This window comes from Cariama cristata, unplaced genomic scaffold, assembly GCF_000690535.1.
Source record: "Cariama cristata isolate BGI_N322 unplaced genomic scaffold, ASM69053v1 scaffold7568, whole genome shotgun sequence".
Taxonomy (NCBI): domain Eukaryota; kingdom Metazoa; phylum Chordata; class Aves; order Cariamiformes; family Cariamidae; genus Cariama; species Cariama cristata.
In genome coordinates, this window is record NW_009630568.1 from 14,011 (window position 1) to 28,044 (window position 14,034).

Sequence of the window (14,034 nt, forward strand, 5' to 3'; positions counted from 1 at the left end):
GCGAGGGACCGCCTTGAGGGTGGGAAGCAGGCCTTCCCCTTCACTTGTAATCTTCTCACATCCAGAGGCATCTTAAGTCCTTTCTAAACACGTTGATACCACCCGAAATTCATGACACACACACACCCCCCCCCGGCCTTTGTTTGTGTTAACAGGATGAGAAAGTGCAAGGCTTCCTGTTATGGGTGTGTGACAGCCATAGATAAGCAGAGACCTCTGGACAGGAAATCCGCCCAACTTCTGCAGTGTGACTCGTCTGAAGCTTAGGAGCTCTTTTGAGATTGAAGCACCAACAGAATGAGACGGTGCTGGCCAGAAAATGGGGGACACGCTGGAGAAGAGCTCTGAGGAGCCCGAGATCTCTTTGGACAATGAGCATTCGACGAAAATGGGGGACCTGGTGGAAGTCTCGAGTGGTGAAAAGGTCAAGTTTGATGATACGGGTCTCTCTCTGGTGCTCCAGAACGGCCTGGAGAACCTTCGGCTTGAAAATTCCCTTACAGATGTCATCCTGTGCGTGGACAGCAGGGAATTCTCCTGTCACCGAGTGGTCCTTGCTGCAGCAAGCAATTATTTCAGGTAAGGCATGTAAGAGACAAACCCAAGAAACTTTGCTTCTTAGGCTTGAAACGTACCTCTCCAAGGAGTGTAAACCGGGTGCTAAACTCTGCAAATTTGCAATGAGTCTGTAATTCCTGACACCTTTCAGCTCTTTTTTTTTTAAGTGGTGGACTTAAATAAGGCAGGTGCCAAATTGTGGATTTGCCAGAGTTCTGATACCAGCACTTGGCAAATCTGCTGGAGGCATGCAAAGAAACAGAGAACGGTTGGCAGACAAGTGGATGAGAAAATGGTGTTTTAACCAAGTATCTGTAGCCCCTTGTATTGTCCCTGTGGGATGCAGGCAAAGAGGAATATTCATTCAGATCACTCGGTATTTTTATTGAGATAAGAGTGCGTTCGTGGAACTTGATAATTTTTCCCATTACCATTCTGTGGTAAAAATATATATTGCATAAAATTGTTGAGGAGGAAAGAGAAGGAATTTTCCATCTTTCCTGGCACTACTGAAAAGCAATTGCAATGGGAAATATCTCCTTGAAAACAGTTTTGCCATTTCATCCCCTCCTTCTGGTCATCTTGAATTTTCCATTCTTTTAGTACTACAATAGATAGTCTATCTGAGACTAGTGGCCAGAAAGAACAAATTTTAGACACATAGAGGGGAACTCGGTATCAGTTTTAACACAGACTTTCCATTATCATTTAGACAATCACATTTGCATGGCTGGGATTTTTTTCTTTCTTTTTTTACTGCTAAAGTGGTCAGATGACTGAATAGCTACAGAGGAAACATGAGAAAAAAGAACCTGTGACCACTTGTGACATGAGCAGAAAGTTAATTTTAATGGAGTCTGGTAAGCTTTGCTGGTAGTGCCTGGAAGAAGAGTTTTGCTTTTATCATCTCATAATAGAGATTGTGTCTGTGAATATACAGAGACAGGCATTATTTCTACAGATAGACTATATATATCGCATATGTGAACATGTGCAACTAAAAGCAGAGATGCCCAAATATTTCTTACCAGCACTGTGTGCAGGAGGGAGGGCAGATTAAAATCAGAATTACTATAATGATACTTTGACAAAAAAACAATTCCTCTTCTGCTATGAGGAAAGGTGCTGCAATCAGAAGGGACTTCAACAGTTAAAACCAGGCAAGACAGTTTTCTGATAACTGCTGTTGGCCAGCTTTGCACTGAGCCCTGAGCTACAGCCTGTCCCTCTGAAGGAAGGGGGGTACCTGGCTGGAGGTCATCTCATCCCAAGGCAATTGCACACATACTATGGGGCTGCCCCCCCGGGTGCTTGTGTTTGGCCCGGCTTCCCGAGGAGTTGAGATTTATTATATCACCCTGTCTGCCCGCCTGTCATTGCCTCTTGTCATGACTCTTTGGGTTAGTTTCAGTCACGTTTGGCAGAGGGTGGAAATCTCAGAACTGAAGTTCCTACAGGTTTGATGGGAATTGGTAGCTAGGCAGAGGAGAGATGCCGGGACTGGGACCCGATGGTGCTCAGCTGGGTAACCAGGACTGTGTCCTGGCCAGCCGACACACGCAGTGCCCAGAACCAGCCAAAGCACACACTGCCCTTGCTCGGCTGGACACAGGCAGCCAGCACAGAGCTGCGTGTCCTCAGAGGGACGGCAAAATGTATGTGAGAGGAATAACGAGAGAGAATGGAGGGCTCAGGAAGGGGAAGCTGAGGCCACAGTGAAGAGGGAAAAGAGGACACAAGTCTGCAGGGAACCGAGCTTCCCTGGTTCTGCTGCGCACAAGGTGGCTTGTTTCATCTTACCATCATTCACTAGAAGCTGCATGGGCCCAAAGAAAGAAGAAATTCTTAAATCACACTGTTCCTGTGAGTACTTTCCATGTATCACAGGGCCTCTAATACCCGTGCGAAGGAGCAAAGCAAAGGGACCCTGTGAGTCATGGCCTTCACTCCCCTGCAGCAGCGTGTTACACAACCCCCTTCCTCAACGTTGGCTGCCATAATGCAAGCAATCCGTAGCAGCTGACTTACACACAGTTAAACAAAGTTAACAACTTCTAGTCCTTCCTTCAGCACTGCTTAAGAGTAGATAGACTAGTACTTCTGACACGTCCTGCATCTATGGACATAAAAACATTAACTCTCCATTTACCCGGATGAAGGTAACAAAGCAGAGAAGAGAAATACAAGCTGACCAAGGTGGAGCAGTAGTTCTTTACTCCTGCACTGCCCAAGGTAGTGGGAGAATGGGGCTGGGAGAGGTTGAAGCAATATTTTCCACAGCATCCTCAAACTCCAGCACGGTTGTTTGAAGTCAGGTTTATAATTCCAAGCACAAGCATTCCAGTGTGAGTGGGTCCTGAAAAAGTGCTTAACAAACTGAAAGCCCTCATTTATTTCCTTGAGATTTCTCTCTGTTTTTTTCTAAGTTTACCCATTTTTAGGTACCTAAATTTGGCCCTGGGGCCTCACTTCAGATGTGCATTTCTTAAAGTAAATGTTGGTTCAAAGGCTTAGTTTAGAATTACACAGGAATAGGAACCAGGGAAACAGACAACAAAATTAGTAGCTACATCTGAAGGATTTAGAGCCCCAGAGAAAATAATCACACAGTTCTCCGAGTATGTACAGAAAGGTTCAGAAGCACCATTTTAATCCCGAGAAGAAAAGCTCAGCCTGATCAGTCCTGGGTGGTGTCAGGGTGTTCCCTCCGGTCGGCACGCAGGGTGGGAACAAGGCCCACTCCCCGTGAGCAGAAGGAAGGCCGCTGCAGGAGTCAGCTCTCCTGGGTAGCACTGCCCTGTTCACCTCTGCCACCTTCTAGGGAGGAGGACTGATGGGAGAGCATGCTGCCTTAGATGTGTGATTTCTGCAGGTTGCAGCCATGTTGCATGAATCCATACCCTACGAGATCGGGAATGGATGGCAGCTCTAAAGAAATTTCACAGATTAGGTGACAGATAGGTGAAAGCAGTTCGACAAGATCCCTGTGCAAAGCCACCACCAGAGTCCCGAGGCTGGTTTCTGAGGAGCCTTGCAATGGTGTAACGCTGGGTGTCTCTGACTGACCTCCATCAAACACTCCGGCTTTGCGGGACGGAAGCGAGAGCTCTCGCCTCCGCGACAAGGATGGTTAAATACAAGACTGGAGTCACCAGTTTAAGAGATAAAAGGAACAAGAGCAGACAACACCTGCGTCCTACAACGGCCTATTTCTCGTTCAGATGAAGCATTCGGCACCTCTCAATCCCGTGCAATTGAAACGGCTGTTTTGTACAAAACTCCCTCTCCACGTTGAAACCCCATTCCCAGGGATAAGTGGGTGCTGAGGACTGCTGTTTTCAAATGGCCACCTGCCCGCACGCCCCAGATGTACAACAGTTGACACTGCCAAAAGGGAGAGAAGCTAAAGAGAATCCCAGTCTTGTGCTCACTGAAGTTAAGGAGCATTTTGCCTTAATGCCTTTCAAATACTCTGATTTCAGCAGCAGCAGAAACTGGACCGTGGAGCAGAGCAGTGAATCAAAAACTTCTAACAAGCTGAGACAAGTGAAGGGAAAATGAGAATTTTGGCCAAACATCTTTTCTGACAAGTAACTTCTCTGCCCAAGTTTCCTACTCAAAAGTTAGGTCTCTTTATCCAAAAGGCAGTTTTATACGTTGAGATAACAAATACCAGCTCTCTCTTGCTATAAAATCTCTGCTGAGGCAAGGAACAGGTAGCTCTTAGAGCGACGAGCAGCTGGTATCTTCCATCCATTTGCCATTCACCATTTGCCATTCACCATGCCTAACTGCTTTGCAATAAAAACTGTTTACATCTTGGTTCCAGTAAGATGTGTCAATCAGACAGCTTTATTCTGGCACCGCTTTTACAAGACAAGGATGGCCTAAGACTTTGGACCTCTAGCCACTTCCCATGTAGCACTGTCCTGTCAACATTGACATGACTAATAACGAAGGGCTTGGTATGCAGGGTAAAAAGCGCTTCTAATTACACTTTAGATCTGCACGTGTTTTTCATCAACGCAGTTACAAGTAGACTCACATATTTCTAATCTGTTGAGCCAGATTCCAAATGATGTGAAATCTCACTCTCTGAACGCAGTGAACAAGACGGGACTGATCAAACTTCTAAATAAAAGCAAAAGCATTGGAAGAAATACTTAGAACTATGAATTGAAAATGCAGATGAAGATGTGTGCGTTTGCCTTGCAACTATCACAATGCAAAGTGGATTTAAATAGCTCTTAGAGAAATTTCTGATTTATACCCAACATGAAATACCTGACTAGTGCCAAAGGTGTGCATGTTGGTCGCTTTTCAAATGCAGTATTATCCACCAAAGAAGAGGTGGTATGAATATGCATGAAATCACTGTGCTTTCTGGCTAACGGTAGTTCAAATTCATGATTATTCAAGTACTTCTCTAGACAAGAGGTACCAACTCTACAATCCTACCAGAAGCTCGCAAAATATAGCAGAGGAAAAGTCAGCCTCTTAATTAGGAGAAAATCCATAAGCCATTCTCTCCTGGCCCAATTCTGGTATTAATGGGATCAAAGACATGTTGGGAAGCGTAGAGGTGAGGCTCTCAGACATGTGGGTCTGGTCTGGCCCTCCCAGTTCAGTCTAAGCAGCATTCTGCAGCTCGGAAGCACAGGGGTACTGACCTTGCCAAGGGTTATAAAGTACATGTGCTAAGCGTTAACGAAGTATGGAGAATGCCAGCGGCTTGGAGGTTTGGGTTTAATGAGCTGGGCCTGTACTAGAAACAGAAAGAGTACGAGTCTGTAAGAGGCCAGCAGATGAGACATCACGACTGCTCTGCAGCATCAGTCCAGACACAGAGCACTACTGGGGGAAGGTCCCAGCTGCCTTTTGCTGCCGTGGAGCTCTGGGTCTACTGTAGAGTCCAGCTCTGGGGTATCCATCATGGTGTATGCCTTATCAAACTCATGAGTAAAGAGGTATGAAAGCAACAAGAGGATTTTCCTTGTTACTTTACTACAGGACTAATTGCATAAAATGTGAAGCAATCAGAGTATTCTGTGTTGAAATCTATATAACCAAATATTTTCAGAATGCCTCATCCTGGCTGGGATGCAGTAAAAGATAAACATCTTTCTTTTCAGGGCCATGTTCTGCAATGATTTAAGAGAGAAATATGAAGAGAAGATCATACTTAAAGGAGTTGATGCAGAAACTATGAATATACTTTTGGACTACACCTATACCAGCAAGATGCTCATCACAAAGCAAAATGTACAGAAAGTCTTGGAAGCTGCCAGCCTCTTTCAGGTACAGATAACACAAAAGCACTGATCCAGGCTTGTTGCTCTGGCAACACCATGTCTTACCTACACACCAAAGTTCTCTGATTTCATGGGTTCTGGAAGCATTTTGCTTCATATTCACTTACCTTGTGGTAAAAAATGGCAGTCACAGCCGTGTACTGGAATGCTGCTGTGCTGGGTGCCGTGCAAAGAGGCAAACAGCCGGGCTCTGCCTCCAGGAGCTGCTCCCACGTGCCGCCTGCCAGGCAGCTGGGCTGTGTTGCTGGGACAGTGGTCTCCAAGGCTCAGGTCAGCTTGTGAAGGCCGGTCACCCTCCAGCCCAAAAGAGTTAGTGGGCAGTGGCTGGCATGGCCGGCCAGAGCAGGAAGATAACTTTGTCTCTCCCTCTCCGTTGCCTTGAGATGGAGGCTCACCAGCCAAAGTTAGCATCCTCTTTGTAGGGCTCTTGATGTAAAGGGCTTTAGTCGTGACCTGGAACCTGTGGGAAGTCAGACTTGGGCAGTGTTACTCAGCCTTTGGTCCATGAGGTATTCACGTGTTCTGTAAATCACCTGTGAGGACTACCAAATTGCAGCCCCTGGTACCAAGCTGCAAATTGCTAACAAATTGCAACCAGCATAACCTGCCAAGTGCCAATGAGTGTATGTGTGTCCAGTCTTTTCATTAAGGTAAGAAACACCTGACTCCATAATCATCGTCGTTTATTATGAACTTCAGATTCTTGAATCTTACACGGGAGGTTTTCCGCTGAAATGAACCTGTGGCCTTTGGGGTAACGGGAGCTGGTACTTGCTGTGGGGAGAGAAGGGAAAGTTATCACAAAGTGCGCTCCAAGGTAACTCAGAAAAGGTGGTGTAGCTTTAATGTCACCTGGGGCCAGAGTGCAGTAATTTACCGGCATTTTCAGCAGATCAATGCTGCAAACTGGTAGCACTCAAAGGTTACTTTTGATTCATTTTCAGGACACTGTTCTGTGGTTTTGTTTTCTTCTGAACCTTTTTTCCTTAGGATCATTCCTCAGTTTTTTTTCTTCCTGAATCCATCAAAAGTATAAACTTATGTTTTTTCCTTTCTCTTCCCTATTTTTCATTAAAATTAAGATTAAATTTGATTCCCAAGGCTGGGGCTTTAAGAAAACTATCAAACACTGTTAAAGTAATGATCATGAGGGTGCCTACAAAAACCTAGAAAACCAGGAATGTTCAACTATAAGCAGTGATCCCAAGTCTTACTGCAACAGTCTTGGATACTATCAAGATTTATATGACCTTAAAGCCTCACATTATACATGGGTGAGTTTTTTGGCTGAAAATATGTTTTAGGTAAAAAAGATTTAGTAACTACTAGCATTCTGCCAGCTTGTCTCTGCTATTTATGCCTAAGAACAAACAGTTGAAAGAGTCAAATGTTTCATTTCAATATATCAACAGCTGAAAAGATTAATTCTGCAATTTATTGTAACATTTTTGTTTGGGAAATGCTTTCATTTCCAATTAATGATGTGAGAAAACCAAATTCCAAATAGAACTTTTTTATCTGACTAGCAACAATTTTTGGAAGTGCCTCTTTTCAATCGCTCAGACTTGACAAAGAACCAAAAAAGAAATAACTTGCACCGTTCTAGATATTCCAATATAGATACTCCAATATAGATACTCCACCTTCTAGTTTTCTCTAGAAACTATTTTTGAAAAAGTTTTACATAATTATGCCTTCCCTTAGTCCCTGCCAATAAGTTTTGAGCAAATGCAGCCAAAGCTGACAGCAGGGAGAGGCGGAAGGCTATTCAGAGAGTGCAGCAGTCCCTGCCACAGCGTGCTTTGGGCACAGAGATTTCCTCCTGGGGGAAGCAGGTGAAGGGTTTGGAACAGGGAGCTGCTGAACAGATAAGCCTCACGCTAAAGTGACCCAGACAAATTTTTTCCACCTAAAGCACAGTTGCAACATGGGTTCAATAGTCACCTCCTCTGTCTGGGCTGGTTCCTGCCCAGCCACCATGCTTGCAAGGCTGGTGCCCAGCCTGGGTCCAGCCCAGCACCCTCTGCCACCCACACTGCCTGCAGGGCAGCTCATCTATTCACCTCTTGGTAGGGCCGGGATCTCAGCTGCTTCTCAGGGCTGTGGCGGAGAGCTCCAATTCCCCCGTGGTAATTCAACACCAACCTTCAGACCTGTCTACACCCCTCCTGCCTCCCAGGAACCTCTGTATTACCCCACTCCCTCAGCATGGCTTGGGTGAGGGGCCACGTCAGCTGATTTGGTGGAAGCAAAGAGATGGTGGGAGGGAAGCAAGCTCCTGAGCAGATGTAAAAGAAACAGTATTGTTGCGAAGGGCTGTGATGACCACTGCCATGGAAATGCCAGCTGCAGTGGGACCAGCGGAGGATGCCCCCCAGCTGCCTCTCTCTGACTGCTCTAAGCAGAGCAGGGCTGCTCCGTCCCCAGGCCATGGCTGAGGTGCCACCAGCCTGATGGCCTTACTGACTCCCAAAGCACCTCTCACCCCTTTGTTAATCCACTTTTCATGAACAAGACACTATAAGGAAAATACCTTCCAATTATCTGCAAACCATCCTGTAGCCACTTAGCAGAGAACAGCCAGAGTGGCAGTCGCAGGGCAGAGCTGGGTTAACCGCAGCCACCCCCGCCAAAAAAAAAGGAGGCATGGTTTGCTAACGAGATGCTTCTAGGCAGCTCCAGGTCGGAGATCCGTTTGTAGGCTGAGAAAGCTGTCAGCTCCCCGGTGGGCCACCCTGACCATGATGCTGTGCCCCTTCATGGCCCGGCTGGCTCCCTGCCCTTGGGACGCAGGTGTTGCTGCTGCGCCGGGACGTGCTGTCCCTGCAGCCCCGGGCAGGGCGGGCGGCCGAGGGCAGCGCAGCTGCGGGGTGCAGGATCTGACCCCGAAGTGTGCTGCATACAGAGAGGGATTATGAATAACAGCCCTTTGAACCACCCTTCCCTTCCCTTTCTGGGGGTTATAGCAGGAGGCAGGGCTGCTGGCACTACTTACACTAGACAGTTGAATCAAAGCTGGGACAAGCAAGGACTTAAACGGGGAGAATAAATTTTATTATTCAGAGAGAAGGCCAAGTAAGCATACAGGATGTCTCTAGCAAGTAAGAACCTGGATTCAAAGGAGTATTAGGAGGAGGACCCAGTTACTGAAGAAACTGTTCCCAGGGAACACGGCTTTTAAAATGCCTGGGGTGGTATTAGGAGGGGTACTTGCAGAGTGAAAAGAAGAGAATGTAGAGCTCTGCAAGAATAATCAGAGCAGAAGAAGCAGAGGCTCAGGGGTGTCTTCCTCCTGGGTGCTCTCCTGAGTCACCTGCTCTCATGGGACTGACTGAAGCATGCCCAGCAAGTTTGGGGGAGTTTTGGGGGGAATTTTGTCTCTAAATGAAAGGAGTGGTGGGGAGAGAGCCCACCACGGAGGCGAGGAGCAGCAGCCAGGGAAAGTCCTGCCTTGATACGCTCCCGAGCAGTCCAGCCTCTCTGGTTAAGCCCTCAGTAGGGACCGTTTCTCACGCCCACACCTCACAGTTCCGCATTCGTCTGGCCACAAACACAGCTACCCAGCGTGGTTAGTGGTGCCTGCCTGGCCGTTAGACCAGTGTGCACCGCCTGGGAGAAAACCCTCTTGTGTCATCTCGTGAGTATCGCTCTTAACAAGCCATGTATAAATAAATAGAGCACTTGATAGTGGTTGAGCCATAGGCTGGTGAAAACATCCTTTTGCGTTCTATTTCCAGACTTGTAATTGACCTGATGAGTGACCCTGGCAAATCCCAGATTTGGTTTTTTGCGTCTCATTACTGCCAACTTTTAAAGGGCTAATGCTTAACCTGCCTCAGGTGTGAGGACTACCTAGTGTTGGCAAAGTCCTTTCAGATCCTTGGGGAAATGCAGTGGTGAGTTCAAAGTGTTAGCCTTGTGCTAGCCCAGAGAATAGGCAAGACGAGCATGGCAGGCACTGAGGGGCCGCCGAGCTCTGCTACGGTGCCACAGCGTGCCACTGACATTCTTATATCACAACGGCAGCAGCATATTCTGAGACGTTGCATACCCTTGTTCATCAGTCAGTTGCATTTCTCTAAACTCTTGACCACATCTAAATGTAAAACAGGAACCAGGTAGTCTGTACACAGTGTCTGCGATCACTCAGCTCTGGTAAACAGTCTAAATGTGTCAACACAGCACCACCGGGTCTGGAAGATTCTACCCTAATTACTGAAACAAATCTACATACTACAGTATTTAAAAATGTTTCGTTTCCTCTTTGCCCCTAAATTACTGTTGTGCAACTTTCCCCAGTGGGACAGAATGAATTAAAATGGTTTACTTGCTAACACTGGATGGAAAAAAGACCCAAAAAGCATGAACAGAAACGCACAGCATCAGTTCTGACCCGTCTTTGTGTATGTCGCTGTTTGCTCCACTCAGTAGCAAAACCAACAGGAAATACTGATGCCCTATCCATACCTGAAATCACAGAGGCAATGGAAAGCCCAGGATGAAGCACTGTAACTTATCAGTTCTACCCAAAACTGGTTCCCAGTTCCTGAATAATCACCAGCAACCCAGCTAACATCGTAGTTCGTGGCAAATGCCCCGCAGACATCGTGGTCCAGGATCTGCACATTTGGGACCCTCAGGGGTGGCTATTGTGCAAAGGAAATTAATGAGAGCAGTTGTGATGCCCTATTGAACACAAACACGGAAAGGTCTTTGATTAGGCAGACTCTGTGTGTAAAATGCACATCTATGTTTTTTTCAACCAATAGTGATGAGGAGGAAAACAAAGATCACTAAAACCTCCAAAGGCCTCCCCCACAGCAGACACTTGTCAGACAACCCTGGCTGTCAGGCAACTCAAAGATTTGCTGATGGTCAATCTCTTCCTGCCACGTACCCCAATACAGGACAGCATGCCCATACAGTCTGGGGCGGGGCCACACTTTGGCCCAAACATCCCAGATCTCAGCACTCATTTTCCACCACCCTTGCAAGGCCTCAGACACGTTCAGAGTTTGGATGGTGGGAACATAAATGCAGACAGTGGGGCCACCTGCACTCCAAAATCAGACTCCCTTCTAGTTCACCTGAGCTGACATGCAAGATGAAGCAGGGTAAGCACATCTGAAGCCTGGGGACCTTATCTGTGCTTTGTAACTCCATAGTTGCTAGTGCTCCGAGATCTCATGGAGGGAAGGGGAATGGTAGAAAACCCTTTACTTTTGTGAAACAAATAAAATTCATGACTGTCACAGGTCTTCTGTGTCCTGCAAGAGGGAAAAGGAGAAATATGGATGCAGGGGGAGAAAAAACAGTGGAAGAAATTTTCACTTCAGGCTGCAGATTCTGGGAGATACCTGTCCTCATATGACTGATTTCTTGTCTCCCCCAGCTCTCTGCTGTACTGTGCATGGCTGGTTGAGACCCAGCCCCAAAGCTTCATAGCTCTCCTGTGACACAGTCATACAAGTAACTGCTCTGTGCTTATACATGCTTTTTCTGTCCACAGTTCCTTCGCATGGTAGATGCCTGTGCCAGTTTTCTCACCGAAGCCCTCCAACCGGAGAACTGCGTTGGCATCCTGAGGCTGGCTGATGCCCACTCCCTGCACAGCCTGAAACAACAAGTGCAGAACTACATTATCCAGAACTTCACCCAGGTCCTGAACTACGAGGAGTTCCTGGAGCTGCCGGCTGACATCCTCTGCAGCACGCTGAAGAGTGACGACCTCTACGTCACGGAAGAGGCACAGGTGTTCGAAACTGTAATGAACTGGGTTCGTTACAAGGAGTCGGAAAGGTTTCCTCTCCTGCCGTACGTGCTGGAGAATGTCCGGCTTCCCCTCTTGGACCCCTGGTATTTCGTAGAGACTGTTGAAGCTGATCAGCTCATTAGACAGTGTCCAGATGTCTTTCCTTTGCTCCAGGAAGCAAGAATGTACCATCTGTCAGGCAATGAGGTGAGTAGAAAAGGAAGGTATTTGCTGCTCTTTCTAAATGTCTCATGCTTCTGCTCAAAAATCCCATCGGAAGGAGCAGTACCATGAAGCAGAAAAAGGTACTCACACTGAAGTTTCACGAACTAGTGCTACTGAGAAGTCAAGGTGGGCCTCATCAGTTATCCTGCTGGTTTAGAGAGTTTAGAAGCTTTTGGTAGATTGTTTTAAAACAAAGTGCAGAGCTTCCTGGTTATGGACATCCGAGCTCTACCCTTCATACACACACTTGCGTAGCTGAACAAAGACCCCCATTGACTTCCCCAGTAAAAAGGCAAATGGTGTTACTCCTGACACCTCACCCTCTTAGCTATTATTTCAAGCCGAAGAAAGGAAGAATAATTTTCCTACTAAACTGTGCCACAATCTGTAATGACTCTTCCAAATCTGAATATGTAACATCTCCATCTGTTACTTATGGGAGGGAAATGTTTCAGAGAGAGAGAACCTCCCGTGAAGAAGACAGTCTCTTCCCAGAGGAGAAGTCTGCCTGTCTTCCTCATTTGCAGAGGTCCCTGCACCCAAAAAGACAGGTTCATTCTGACATCCAGTCGAGTCCTGTCCTACCTGCTCAAGGTAGGCTGTGGTGGATCTCCAGTTCTTCAATTGCCCATCATCTTTGGAAAGTTAGGTATCAGTCACATCTCCTGGCCCAAAATACGGGGTAGAGGGGAGAGCAACTAGAGGTCAGATTTCACAACAGGAGCAAAGGTACCTGATCGTGTGAGGAAACGTGTGTGCCTCCTCAGTCAGAGTCAGAGGAAGTCAGGAGGCCTCAGGGTCATGTTGTGGATCCATCGCTAACAGTGGATGTGTCATGGGCAGTGGGGGAGAGACCGAGGGCTCTTTGTGCCTGTGACTGCATAAGACAGTACACAATGACCCAGGGCAGTGCCGGTCAGTCTGGTGGGAATTCGTCGAGGAAGCCTTGCCCCACTCGGCAGTGCTGTCAGGTCCACATGGGATAGATGAAGGGAGTGTTGCTCAGGGTTGAATGCTCATTACGCTCATCTTCAAAGGGGCAGCCGTCAGAGGCAGCCCTGCCAGCTATCCTCCCTGGGGCTGACACCTGGCAATGGTGACAGACAGGTTAAAAGCAGAATTCTGAAAGCTGGCAAGTTCTGGGACAGATGTTTTTTAAAAAAAATTGCCTAGTGATTTGCTGAACATAGGGAAATTACAAGATTTATGTTTGTGTAAATAATATTTTTAAAATAGATAAATTATGCCAATTTATAGAAACATGTTAAAAGTAGAAAGAGAAGTAAAACTGTAAGCAAGCTGCCTACTGCCACAACATTTAACCTGTGGGTCCACGGACTGCTTCTCTGCAGCATGCAGAAGGTAACAGCTACAATTACTGCAAAGGAGTACAGACCTCTCCCCGCAGACTTTAAAGGTCTGCAAATTGGCAAATGGCCTGTGATACAGCGTAAGCAGAGGAACAACTCTATGTGCTCCCCATGCCTTTTACACTCCATTTCTGCCAGTATGAAAAACTGGGAGGTGGGGGAGGATAAAGAAGGTTATTCCTTATTCCTTCTATCCTTCAGCATAGAGCCGACATACCTAGGGACACTAATGAACTCATTTCCACTTGCTTGCAAGCATTTCCTCCAAGCAGAATACAAGTTTCCAAGCACCCCGTGCATTTTTTGCTCCTGGTGAACATCTTACCCTGGAAGTGACTTTTTCCAGTGTCCCTGAAACAAAGACCTGGTCAATAAACTGAGCCAACAGGCAGTAAATTAGAGCTAACCACGTTTCAGAGCCTGGTGCTGCCTTTAAGTAAATCTTCTAATTTTGGCTTAAAATTAAGGCTTATAAACAAAGAAACAAAGAAAAAACCCTACAGTTGAGAATTGTTATTGCTTTGACACTTTAACATATCTCTTTGGGACAAATAATGAGAGCACTTATTTTCTGCCAGCGCTAACTGCAGTCTTGCTCTCCCCAAGCTCCCGAGGGCATACACAAACCTTGGGGCCCTCCTACCTTGCCCTCAGTCTGTTAGTCCAAACAAAACCTGTCCTTTTCAGCTGCCTCACATGTACCTAGTGCTCACCTTCATAGCTCTTGGTGCCACCCTGGGAATTCCTGAGAGGATCTGAAAGGATCCTAGCAGGCAGGCAAAAGCAACTAAATCCAGTGTTGGAGAAATCCTGCTGA

At 46.7% G+C, this 14,034-nt stretch overlaps 1 protein-coding gene across 1 annotated transcript in view; it reads left to right on the forward strand.

Annotated features, from left to right (window-relative positions):
• The first annotated feature begins 224 nt into the window (after positions 1-224).
• KLHL6 (kelch-like family member 6) overlaps positions 225-14,034 on the forward strand; it is a 22,130-nt gene continuing 8,320 nt past the window's right edge. Inside the window, exons 1-3 of the mRNA XM_009705585.1 lie at positions 225-579; positions 5,691-5,856; positions 11,380-11,829. Of these exons, the coding sequence (XP_009703887.1) occupies positions 320-579; positions 5,691-5,856; positions 11,380-11,829 (876 nt within the window). The 5' untranslated portion in view covers positions 225-319. The remainder of the gene's footprint in view (positions 580-5,690; positions 5,857-11,379; positions 11,830-14,034) is intronic.